This window comes from Carcharhinus amblyrhynchos, chromosome 16 (genome assembly GCF_965287045.1).
Source record: "Carcharhinus amblyrhynchos chromosome 16, sCarAmb.v2.hapA, whole genome shotgun sequence".
Lineage (NCBI taxonomy): Eukaryota > Metazoa > Chordata > Chondrichthyes > Carcharhiniformes > Carcharhinidae > Carcharhinus > Carcharhinus amblyrhynchos.
In genome coordinates, this window is record NC_137339.1 from 46,561,471 (window position 1) to 46,574,971 (window position 13,501).

The 13,501-nt window shown below is 42.2% G+C and overlaps 1 protein-coding gene across 3 annotated transcripts in view; it reads left to right on the forward strand.

Annotated features, from left to right (window-relative positions):
- Nucleotides 1–13,501, forward strand: part of LOC145353988 (solute carrier family 12 member 5-like) — a 1,060,877-nt gene that overhangs the window by 969,669 nt on the left and 77,707 nt on the right. For all 3 annotated transcript variants that reach the window (XM_080205049.1, XM_080205050.1, XM_080205051.1), the window contains exons 10-11: nt 6,406–6,504; nt 10,735–10,792. In XM_080205049.1, coding sequence (XP_080061175.1) covers nt 6,406–6,504; nt 10,735–10,792 — 157 coding nt within the window. The remainder of the gene's footprint in view (nt 1–6,405; nt 6,505–10,734; nt 10,793–13,501) is intronic.

Below are 13,501 nucleotides of genomic sequence, written 5' to 3' on the forward strand. Positions count from 1 at the left end.
TGGGTTCCTTGCTTTTTATAGTGTACATTAATGATCTAGACATGAAAGAAGGAAACCACACAATTGTGGTAAAAATAAATTCCACTCATCTCAATTTTAAAAGGGAGAACCCCCTATTCTAATGTGCTTCCTCATTCTAGTCTTGCCCACAAGATGAACCATCCTTACTATCAAGTCCCCTCTGGGTCTTCACCAAAAACCTCCAATCTCAACAGTGGCTGGAATTCTCCAGTGCTGCTGCAGTGAATGGAGTTTTGGCTGACCATCAGATTATCCATTCTTGCTGGCAGCAGGGCGGCAACGGATAAGATCAGAGAATCCCATTTCATTAAGATCACCTCTCATTCTTCTAAATTCCAAAGGACATAGGCCCAACCTCTTGAAAAGATAAGCCCTTCAGCAAAGGAATGAAATAAGTGTACCTACTCTGAACTGCTTCTAACGTAATTATAATCTTTACAAATAAGGAAAATGAAACTGTACAAAGTACTCTGGGTGTAGTCTCACCAAGGACTTGTACAAGTGCAGTAAGATTTCCCTACTTGTATATTCTATTCCCCCTGCAATAAATACCAATATTCCATTTGCTTCCCAATCACTTGCATTCCTATATATTAACCTTTGGCAATTTAGATATCAATGCACCCAGATCCCTCTGTACTACAAAGCTCTACAGTCTCTTTCTATTTAAATAATCTATTGTCTGTCTGTCTGTCTTCTATCCGTCCTGTTCACATGGTTTTCTGCACTATGGACAATCTTCCTCCATTGACTTATATCTCTGCTGCCCTCATTGCCTATCCCAGGGAGAGGCCAATCCACATTCTGGTATTATCCATCCATGTCATTTTGAGTTTCTCTTGTGCACATTTTCAAGCTATTTTGCCTTCCATTCTCTCTTCTTTTTTCAAACATTTGTGTATCTTTAAAATATGTGAGCTCCCTTGTTATCACTGCCTCAAACAAGTTCGCCTTACACCAGCTTTCTCGAGCACCTACTTGTTTGTCTGCTAGACCATTCATGACACAAGTACTATCAGTCTGAGTCCTTCCATTTCAAATGCTCTTATTCCATCTCGTCACTTTTCTTGATGTCAGCTTTCACAGCCACATATTGCCATTGGCCATTCATGGGCTTTCATATGACAAATTTTTGTTTAATTTGAAATATTGTGGCTTCAAAAGGACATTGACACATTGGTGGATTGGGCAGACAGATAAAATTCAATGCAGAGAAATGTGAGGTGATCTATTTTGGCAGAAAGAATGTGGAGTATAAAATAAAGGGAGAAACTCTACAAGAGGAGCAGGAACAGAAGGACTTCGGTGTGTATATACATAAGTTGCTGAAGTTGGCAGGGCATGTTGAGAGACCATGTAAGAAAACATAATGTATCCTAGATTTTATTAATAGTGGCATTGTGTTTAAGAGTAAGGAGATCATGTTGAACTTGAGTAAGATACTAGTTAGACTCCATCTGGAATACTGCATCATACTTAAAAAAGAGTGTGAAGGCATTAGAGAGAGTACAGAGGAGGTTCACAAGAATGATTCCAGGAATAAAGAACTGTAGCTATGAGAATAGATTGGAGAGTTTGTGTCTGTTTTCCTTGGAGAAAAGAAGACTGAGAGGAGATTTGATAAAAGATATTCAAAACCCTGATGGGTATGGATAGGGTAAATAATAAGAAACTGTTCCCACTCAAGAGAGCATCAAGAATGAGAGGAGACAGATTCAAAACAATGGGCAAAAAGGAGTAAAAGTGATGTGAAGAAAAATATTTTCACCCCAAAGGGTGGTTGGAGTCTGGAAAAAAAACTTACTGAGAGGGTTGGGGAAGCAGATTCAATTTGGTATTTCAAGGAAATTGGAATCCTTATCTGAAAAGAAAGAATGTGCAATGTTATGGGGATAAGGCAGGTGAGTGGAATGAGATAGAATTCTCGTTCAGTGAACCAGTGTAAACCCAATGAGCCAAAGGGCTTCATTCTGCACAGTAAAGGTTCTGTGATACTCCATTCTCTTTTAAGTGAGTTCACAACCGCATGACTCTTGTTAAAACTAGCCCCAATTGCTTTGTAGACTCTGGGCTTCTTTTAAGATGAGTGACCCAAGATAGTGAAAGATATTAACCTGTTAATCAGAATCTTGTAGGTCTTTCCACTCACCCATCACTTTTATCTTGTCAACAGTAATCAGGAGGTTGTTTTTCTGGTTAACGAACAAGACAATCTATCAACTCCTGTAACGCCTCTCTAAAGTTAGTGAAAAGAATCATGCCATTAGGTACCAGCAGTGTCTTTTCCACTGGCCAGAATGGTGGGATTCCATGCCAGATTCTGCACTTCGAACTTCATTAATTATGCATAGACGACTTTTCATCTGACTCTAGTGGTAGGCCAGCAGCTGATTTCTCTGCCCGCTGTCAGCTGATGGGTCCAAAGGTGCCAGCTCCATATTTAAATACCAATCCAGCATATTCATATTGCTCTCTCCAGCACGCTTGTCTTCACCAGATTGAGCAGGATGTCAGAAACTCAGAGGAGAAAGGCGAGGAGCCCCAAGAAGAAGCCTGTTCCTCAATTCAACCACCCTCTCCCCTGAGCCCATCACCTGCACCCTACTTGGGCCTCTATCCATCATATCTGAAGTCTTCATCCATCCCCTTTGAGTGAACAATGTGGTGTCCCTTTGACTCCACTGTTCATGGGTTTTTCATGCAGATTTGTCAGGGTCCAGCTTCTCTCCCCTCAGTCTTTCCTCTGCCTTCCATTACACATCTTCAGTAAATTGCGTCAATAAATTGTCCCTGAATTGGATCTCCCTTAATCTGGCGTACATATAATTCCCTAAATTTCCACCCCCCTTTATTGTGGAGTTCCACTAGAGGTAGACAAAAACGTCGACGAGTGACGAAAGACTTGAATAAGACACTCACTGAGTGTGTTAAAATGGGCGGTGCAGGCTTGTAGGGCCGAAGGGCCTGTTTCCTGTGCTGTGCTGTTCTTTGTTCTTGTTCTTTGTTCTATCTTCTTCAGCCACCTCCTTACCCTGTCTCCCTGACATCGCCCTTCCACCCCTCCTGGCACTGCCCTTTTTTCACATTGCCCCCTCCCCACCTTGTCTTCACCAGGCCACACCACATCCCTAACCCCACCTGCCTCACTTCACCCTCCACCACAACACCCCCTCCACCGCAACACCCTCCCCGCCCCCCACTCCCTCCCCTCGGTCAAACCTCAGATCTTTGTCATGATGGCTGCATGAGACCTTCAGTACTGTGCTGTCCAAATAGACACTGGTGTGTGACATCAGGCAGATGGAGACCCTTGTATTCTCCAACCTCAGACACAGGACTGATCGACACACAAGAGGATCCAACAGCACAGTACTGTTCATGAAGACCAGCTCAGCATGGAGATGGAGGGCAGGAACTAATCTGTCCCAGCATGGTGAACAATGCATCAGGAGCAGTGCAGCACAATGTTGCACTCATCTTATAGTCACTTTTGAAGTGAAAGAGATGCTGAATGTGGTTTTGTGCATGTCACTCTTTAGCAGTTGGATTTTAGACCAAAGTAATGTCATGCTGGCGTGATGCAAGATTAGAAGCGCTAACGGAATGCCTGTGGTCAGCTGTTTCAATGAGCATTCATGAGATGCAGATGAATACAAATTGCATTTACATCATCAACCAGTGAGAAGACCAATCCGTTATTAACCTGTCATCGGGAGAATTACAATGTGATTTTACACTGGTGGGTTTCTGACTTTTTGGCTGCTGCTAGAGTCTCCGCTCCCACCCATCACTGATCCTGCCATGGGTAGAACATAACAATATGATAACATAAGAACTAGGAGCAGGAGAAGGCCATCTAGCTCCTCGGGTCTGCTCCGCCATTCAATAAGAACATGGCTGATCTTTTCGTGGAGTCAGCTCCACTTACCCTCCTGCTCACCATAACCCTTAATTCCTTTACTGTTCAAAAACCTATCTTTGCCTTAAAAACATTCAACGAGGTAGCCCTAATTGTTTCACAGGGAATTCCACAGATTCACAGCACTTTGGGTGAAGAAGTTCCTCCTCAACTCAGTCCTCCCTTATTTTGAGGCTCCGCCCCTTAGTTCTAGTTTCACCCACCAGTGGAAACAGCCTCCTTGCTTCGATTTTATTTACTCCCTTCACCATTTTATGTGTTGCTATAAAACTCCCCATCATTCTTCTAAATTCCAATGAGTACAGTCCCAGTCTGCTTGATCTCTCCTCATAAGCAAACCTCTCAACTCTGGAATCAACGTGGTGAAGCTGCTGTGCACCCCCTCCAGTGCCTGTCTATCCTTTCCAAAGTAAGGAGACCAAAACTGTAATTAGTGCCCCAAGTGTGGGACCTTTCCAAAATCTAGGAAATTTTAGAAAATGACAATCAATGTCAGTTAATCAATTCTACTATTAGTGCAGTCCCTTCTTTTAAGATCTTAGGATGAAATCCATTAGATCCTGAGGAATTGTCAGACTTTAGATCTAACAGTTTTCTCAGTGCTTTCCCCTGATGATTGCAAATATGTTGACTTTCTCCCTTTCACCTCTAGATTTATGAGTATCTCTGGGATGTTCCTTGTGTCTTTAAAAGTGAAGACAATGCCTGTTTAAATTTTCCATCATTCCCTTATTGCCCATTAGTAATTCCCCAGGATCACTTGCTAGAGGACACATGCTCTCTCTTTTTTTTTTGTTTTTAAATACCAGTAAAAACTCTTGCTATCTGGTTTTATGATTCTAGCTAGCTTTGTCTCATATTCTATTTTCTCCATCCTGATTAACTTTTTAAGTAATTCCTTTTTGTTTTTTAAATTCTGCTCCACCAAAAACAAGGGAGTTTTTTTTTATATATATAAAATGCTTGCTCAGCCTCAACTGGAGTATTGCATCCAGTTCTGGACATGTACAAATGTGAAGGCATTGGAGGGTGCACATGAAATATTCATGAGAATGGTTCCAAGGATGAAAAACTTCAATTACATAAATAATAAAGATGTTGAGTGAGGGGAGATTTGATAATGATACTCAAAATCGTGAAGAGTCTGGACAGAGTAGAAAGGGAAAAAGTGTTGCCCTTGGTGAAAGGATGAAGAATCAGAGGGCGCAGATTTAAAGGTAATTGGCAAACAAAGTAATAGCGACACCAGGACTAACCTTTTCACACACACAGAATAGTTAGGATTTAGAAGGTACCGACTGAGAGTGTGGTGGACCTAGAATCAGTTGAGGCATTCAAGAGCAAATAGATTATTTGAAAAGAAAGAACGTGCAGGGCCAAGGAGGGAAGGCTGAGGAGTGGCACAAGATTAATTCTTTCTTCAGAGGACCAACACGATCACGATGGGCTGATTGGCTTCCTTCTGTGCTGTAATCTTTCCATGATTCTATGTCTGCTTATACTTGTTCTCAAAGATTTCTGCCCATCTTCCACTGAAATTATGGTGGGAGATCAGGAAATCCCCCAGAAGTTCTTCCCCACTGTCAGGTTAAAGCTGATGGTTAAGGTGTCATGAACTCCCCACTCTCTCTCCCTCCCCACCTTAAGGAACATCCCAACCCCCTGGCAATGCTAAGGGGCAGACAGCACCGAGGCATGATCCTCTTTCCCTTCCCTGGGGGGGGGGGCGCGGTGGTGGTCTGTACTCACCAATGCACCTCTGGCAGATTCTTTTCGTCAGCTGGACATTGTGGGGAACATGTCATGATTGATGTCAGCGTGCCTCACACCAGTGTGAAAGGACAATTGAACATGGCGGGGTGGGTGGCAGAGACGATCAGACATAAAGGCCTGACAATGATTCAATAGACTTAAGTGAGGCTCCTGACTTTTAAAGTCAGGTTTCCTGTTACATCATTGGCATGGGGTGGGCACAATCGAACAAGGAATTCCACCGGTGAAAAACTCCTGTGGTAATTTCTGAAAATAGGGATGGAAATTCCCAGCCAATAATTGAACCAACAGGAGTGTCTAGCATCACTGTACCCAGGAAGATATGCAAGGTAACACCCTTAATTCATAAGAAAAGTCTTGAACTGCAGTAAATTTTCCATTTTTGTTCCTTCAGTGTTTTTACATTGCACTGACATGGTAACCATTCCCTCCACCATTCCCCGCACCCCAGGAATGTGGCAGAAAATTGGAATTTCACTCAAGTTATGGAGCACGTAGTTCTGGGGCAATTGTACTTTTGCTTTATTTTTCTACCTTTTTAATTATTTTCCTTCCACAAACAATGCTTCTAATGCCTGGGGATTTGTTAATTCAACTTCAAGGCTAAGGAAATTTGATTTGAGTTATAGAAGTTCAACTTATCCAGATATAACAATGATGCTCATGTGATCAATTCTTTATCATTCTTTCAGGAATTATGGCTGGTTCAAATAGATCAGGAGACCTGAGGGATGCCCAGAAGTCTATTCCAATTGGTACAATCATGGCAATTGCAACAACGTCTGCTGTCTGTATCCTTTTTCCTCATAATACAGAGCTTAGCCAACCTGTTCCTAATAAGATAATTAAGTGATAACTTGCATTGCTGCAGTGTACAAAGCATTAAGTGGCTCCCACAAGGTTATTAGGCACCAAAACTGACAAGCGAGCATTTTAATAAGTATGTACAGAGGCTGCTTAATGTTGAGAATATTAAATTAATTAGAGTTATGACTGAGACTTTAAAACTGCTCAAAAATGAGACATTATAAATTATTGTTTCACTTATCCTGTATGAAATTTGGTACAGATATTTCTACTGACAGTTTCTTGTAAGTGCAGTGGTCGTGTTTTGAATGTCTGCATTGTATGCCCATGACCTGCCACCAAATATCTAAACCATCTCCCTTCCAGATCTACTGGGCTGAATTATAGCTTGCAGGCACGTTTGTGTTTGGAATTGAGTTGGTTTAAAACGTGGACTTAACTGCATGTCAGAAAGCCAGTCCCAACCTTCTGTCCTGGAATAGGCTCAAGGGACTATTTTTTCCAGTCATTCATGAGGCATGGGTGCCGCATTTATTGCCTATCCCTAGGGGGAGGAGTTGACAGTCAACCACATTGCTGTGGCTCTGGAAACACATGTAGGCCAGACCAGATAAGGACAGCAGACTTCCTTCCCTGAAAGACTTAGTGAACCAATTGGGTTTTTCTGACAATTGACAACAGTTTCATGTCATCAGTAGATTCCTAACTGCAGATTTTTTTTATTGACTTTAAATTCCACCATCTGCTGTGGTGGGATTTGAACTGAGCACCCCAGAGCATTAGCTGAGTTTCTGGATTAATAGTCTAGCACTAATACCACTAGGCCATTGCCTCCCTCTGGGCTATTCCTGTTCTTCTGTTCCACATTTAACTGCAGCATGCTCAGCTGGATGCGATAAAACTCCTTGAGAGAGAGTGATGGGTTTCAAGATGTCAATCATTCAATTAATGTGATAATGATATGAGTTTGAAATTTAACTGTAGTTCAATCGGTTTCACAAGCTTTCTGTAACCTGCCAGAGAAAGTAAGGTGAGAATACACCACCAACTAAAGACATGATGAGAAAACATGGCAACAAATAGTGAAACCTCACAGCTGCCTTCTTGCCTATTTGTGGGAAAGGTTTTGTTCACAGTACTTGTGCTGCGCACCTTTCCTATCCTTCTTTGGAGATGATGTTGACAACTCTCTGTTCTGTTGACAGCTCTGATCTATCAGATCAGCTTAGGTGTTGCTTCCATTATTTTATTTTGGACCTTTGGATTGGTCCGCCTTGTTGACCAACAAGGGGCATACACACGGTGGGTCGTGTGAGGGCTGCTCTTGGATGTTGCTTCAAGAGTTGCCTAGTGCTTCACGTCATTAGTGTACGCTTAAACTGGACCAACTGACGGGCAACACGACAGCTCAGTGACGATTACTGTTTGCTGTGCAGATAGATGGACCTGGGTCGGATCTCCGACTTGGGTCGGTGTCTGTGGGAGTTTGCACATTCTCCCCGTGCTTGCGTGGGTTTTCTCCCACACCCCAAAAACGTGCTTTAAGGTTGATTGGTGTTAACAAATTGTCCCTAAATTAGACCTCCCTCAATCTGGCACACATAGAATTCTCTAAATTTGCACACCTTTATTGTGGAGTCCAAGAGGCGTAGGCAAAAGTCATAGGTAGAAGAAGGATTGTAATGAGGTGCTCACTGAACGTTAAAATGGTGGCGTGGGCTTGTTGGGCTGAAAGGCCTGTTTCTGGTACTGGGTTGTTCTTTGTTCTCAGCTGAGCATCAAGATGATCAACTGCATGAACTGGAACAGGAACAGCAATCAGCTGCTCCTTACACACCTACAACTCCACTACAGACAAAAGATGAGCAGATCTGTGCAGCTCACAAGAGGCCAGTCCCACAAGACGGGATATACAGGCGACGATAAGCTTCGTCAGCATTTGGTGCAGGCATTTTCAGGTGCTAAGTGCACTTGTGGCCCAGCAGTATTCGCCAACCACAAGAGATTTCAATTCATCAATGTACAGCAGGTGTCCAACCATTAAAAAGATGTTTAAGCAGACGTGTATAAGAATCACGGCCAGGTGCTCTGATCTTTTTGTTCCTTGGCAGCTCATCCTCCCTGATCGCTTCACACATTTAAGTGGATTTAGTGACTTGCTGTTTGGAGACAAGAGATATCCACTTCGAATCATAGCATCTACAGTGCAGAAGGAGGCCATTTGGCCCATCAATCTTGCACTGACAACAATCCCACCCAAGTCCCATCCCCATGACGCCACATATTTACCCTCCTAATCCCCCTGACACTGAGGGGAATTTAGCATGGCCTGTCAAACTAAACCACATATCTTTGGTCTGTGGGAGGAAACCAGAGCACCAGAGGAAATCCAGGCAGACACAGGGAGAATGTGCAAATTCCATGTAGTTAGTCACCCGAGGCCGGAATTGAACCCAGGTCCTGGCGCTGTGAGGCAGCAGTGCTAACCATGTGCCACCATGCCACCCCTAAAACATGGTTGTCGATAATCATGAGAAGTCCAACCAATGCAGCCCAGGAGCGATACAGTGAAAGCAATAGAACAGCTAGATATGCCATTGAGTAAGCCAACAGCTTACTAAAGATGCGCTCCAGCTGCCTGGACACCTCGGAGAGCATCCGTCAATATACACCACCCAGGGTCTCCAGAATGGTTGTAGGTGGTGGTACAGAATTTCCAGCAGAAACTGCAGATGAAGCCAGTTGTTAACCCTGGACTGAGCTCCTTTCCTCTAAAGCTGCCAGTTAGATAGTAAACAGCAGACTTAACTATTTAACCCAGCAAGGCAATATCACATGTTCAACAAGAGGCTTTGGGCGTGTGACTTTACCTCTCCGCAATGAGTTCAACAAAGAATGTTTTGAAATTGGTTTTGTGTATCAAGCTGATAATGTCTTAGACATTATGGGTTAAAAGGAACTTTTGAGAAGCCATTGTCTTAGATGTTCTGTCTCCACTGGCTAACCTGGGTTATCAATAATAATGGCCTTTGATATAGCTCCCTTTGAAGTTGAACTGTGCAGTCCCCAGATGGGTGTTAGTCACTCCTCCAAGATAACGAGCTGTGAGATTTCCAAAATTGCAAAGTGGCTTCTTGTGTTCTGGGGTCACAGACAGGCACAGTTTCAGCCATTTAAGAATCTTTGTTCAGTTTTTAAAATTTTTACAAATAGCTTTCAGGATATCTAGATATATTTTATAAAAATGTACAATATGAGGTCATAGCCCCTCACACAATTTTTATAGTCTAGCTGTGCTAGCTAGATTGACAACAATTTAGGATAATTAATGGAGCTCATCATGTGGCTCATTTACACTTGCAAGAAGTGACATACATTCATACACAGGGATCAGTCTTCACAAACAAAAGGACTAGGGTCAAGCCTTGCAACTTCTTTGAATTACCTAGGAGCTTGGGGAGCCAATAGTTCCCCATTGCTTTCTCAATGGTAATGCCTTAGTTCATCAGAGTCAACTTGCAAACTAATTAACATCCATTTCTCCTGTGGTATGAACTGTTGTGGTGGTTTGAAATTTGGTATTTTTGTGTCTCTACTGGTGAATGTGGTATTGAAAGCTTTCAGTATCATGTCTCTCTTCTCAGCAACATAGAAAAAGAGGTTTTTAAAAAAGCTTGGCTAAGGCCTCATATTATAACAAATTGCTGCTGTAAGTCTTAAAAGATAATCTTTTAAATGTACTTCTGTAGCATACTTTGCAACCTTGCATTTTAATTTAATATAGTCAAATGGATGATTAAGCATGCAAGTCATATGGAAAATGTTTGGAATTAGAATGCATCAGCTAAATAATATCATTGGGGCCCAATTTTAATATTTTTAACTGCAAACCACCAAGGACCTCTGGCACCGGAGCATGGGGATCAGATGCAAGCAACATCTGTACATTTCTTCCAATGACACCAATTAAATCAGAAATTACTGTTCATAAAATAAAAGAAGTATTGACACCATATTTTATCACTGGTACTGTAAGCAAGAGCCTAAAAGGTATTTTGTTTATTTTTGTCATTTTTTATTCCTGTGAAGTCTTACAGATTTGTAGCCGTGTCCTGCTTTTATTCCTGTCCGTATCATTTCAATTTTGATGCCTGATGGAAGACTCCATTTTGTCTCGACCTGAAATTGTTTTGATCCTTTATACCTCATCACAGATGTATCTACTATCATTCTGTTTGGGGCATGCATTGAAGGTGTGGTACTCAGAGACAAGTAAGTACATCTTGCTCATTACAGATATAATACACAGCAAAGGAACTTAACGTATGTAGTCACATGATAAGACGTACCTTCAGTTGTTTCCTCTTCATTAGCCCTTTTCCCATTAAGTTCCTTCTCCATTACACCTGACAATGCATTCCTCCACATGCAAGTTAGCAGTTGTGGGCGGAACAACTGTAGCTGCAATTAACCTGAATATCTCTGGAAAAAGACGGGGGAAAATAAGATGACCCTTTATGTTGGTTTGAAAAGTCCATTAGATCCACGTAGCACAAAAGGAAATAACACAGTCCCTTGTCCCTGTGCTGACTCTTTGAAAGAGTTATCCAATTGGCCCACTCCCATGCTCTTTTCATATCTCTCTACAAATGTTTCTTTTTTCTGGTATTTATCCAAATCACTTTGAAAGTTATTAAATCTGCTTTCACCAGACATTCACCTTGTGGATTTCAGATGTGTGAGTTTCAGCTCAGATCAGGATTGAGTTCAACAGTATTCTCCCCTCCAGCCTGCATGCACCCCACAACAACCCCCCCTCCCCCCTCACCCTCCAACTCCGTGAGCCATAGCCCAATAGAACTATCTACCTACAGTCACCTTTTGGGCCCTCACTTGTGCAAATATTGAGGAGTTTTTCAGGCTTGCAGATATAAATATCAACACCTTCTGAAGAGAAAGTGAAAACCTGGGAGGGGATATGTGAGGTGAAATGTGTGCAGAAAATGCAGTTGACTTTTTAAAGTACATTATTGGCATCTCTGGCATATCTTATCCAACGTTAGTTTTCTCCAGATATTACCAACTGACTTGCTAGGTCATTTTAGAAGACAACTAAGAACCAACTACATTGTTGTGGGACTGGAATCACATATACTCCAGAACACATATGGATGACAGGTTCCTTTTCCCTCAAGGATGTTCAACTTTTTTATATGTCAATCCAACAGATTTCATAGTCAAGTTGCTAGATTTCACAAACTGACATGAATTGGAGCAAATCACTGGTATTCTGTACAGTATCATAATGAGTCAACTGCCATAGCCATGTCTGTAACATCAGCTATTCTATTTTGCAATGAAGAGCTGAGAACTACTTAGTGTAATAGTGGAAGCATTGATTTTTTTTTAAACCTAGAATCGCTCAAACCAAGTGATCTTTTTTTAAATGTTTTGTAGATGTTTCAGGACCTTTCTAACAATGAAATGTCTGATCATATTTAAGCATATTTTCCACCAGTTCCTGTGCAAAAAATAACAAATTTTCTTGTACATAAAATGTAAAGCAAACTGACTCCACCCAAGCTCTGAATTTATGCATCTAGATTACAAAAGCAAAAAAGATTAGCTGGTTGAATATTTACAGTTGCTACCATCTGTTTTGATGCCATAGAATTCCTTTTTATCTTCTCAGCATAATGCTATCAGCATTTAAATTTCTGTCCAGTCACTTGGTAAATTTAAAGCCATTGAAAGTTCATCTGTATTCCCAATCTGTGACAGAGCACATTAATGCCCTTTGCAGCACTTATGGAAACTGTCCAGTTTCATCTCCAGTCCTTTCAGCAACTTCTAAGTTATTTTGAAGGGTGAAGGTTAAAACCAATCCTCTGTACTTGCTGACTACAAACTCTGTGCTGCAGCCGGGACTCACGCACTGTGGTATGGATCTAGGTCTATTTCTACGCTTGCCAACTGCATTGCCATTTCAGGACAGATGGAGTAAAGCAAAGTAATTAAGTGCATTTTAACTCATCGATGTAAAAAGTTTCACCAGCATTGCTTCAATTTATTTTTGCTCAGTATATTACCCTGTATTGCAAAGAAAATACAATACTGAAGTTGGCCAGTCAACCCAATTAGTCTGTGCTGTATTTTATATGCAAGACTTAATCCTGTGTATTGCCCAATTTACATATTCCTTTATTCCATTTTCTTTCAATCATCTAACTAATCTATTTTCATCTCTGACAGTATATTCTACAGCCTCATGACCCTCTGTTTAAAAAAGATTCTCATTAACACAGATGAACTGGCTATAGTCCCCATCCAGCATTCATTCACGTGTATTTCTGGCAGCGAATACTTGACAACAACTGGATCCCTGATTAATTAATCCTTGCACATGAGAACAAAGTCCACAGGGGTGATCTGATTATTGCGCCCCACCAGCGATGAGCAGAGCGCACTGGTAAGATTGTGCGTGAGCCGAGAAATCAGGTTTGCACCCGATTTCTCGCCTCTCATGATCTTACTGGTGCCGGGTATCCGGCCTTGCACCCATTTCCGGCTGAATAAATTATTTAAAGTTAATGAGCCCCGGATGCTACCACCCGGGCTCACTTGCCTCTGTGGCCTTGCTGGGTGAGGTTCTGTCTGGCAAGAATCACAGCTGGTCCCCAGCAACGGAGACAAATCATGACGGGCTCGCCAGTAGAACCAGAGGCCATTGAGGCCTCCCAGGGAGATTGGGGGAAAGGGAATGCCCCTTGGACTTTCAAGGTTGGCACCCTGGCAGTTCTAGCCTGGCACCCTGTCACTGCCCACCAATCATTGGGCCTACGAGGAGGGAAGGAGAAGGGCTCAATGATGGTAGATGTTGTGGCTGCTGTGTACTTTGCAGTTGCAATTGGTATGGGGAAGGAGGGGGGCTGGCCCTGATGGGGTGGGTCGTCATGTGGCTGATTGTGAGCAAGTGGGTTG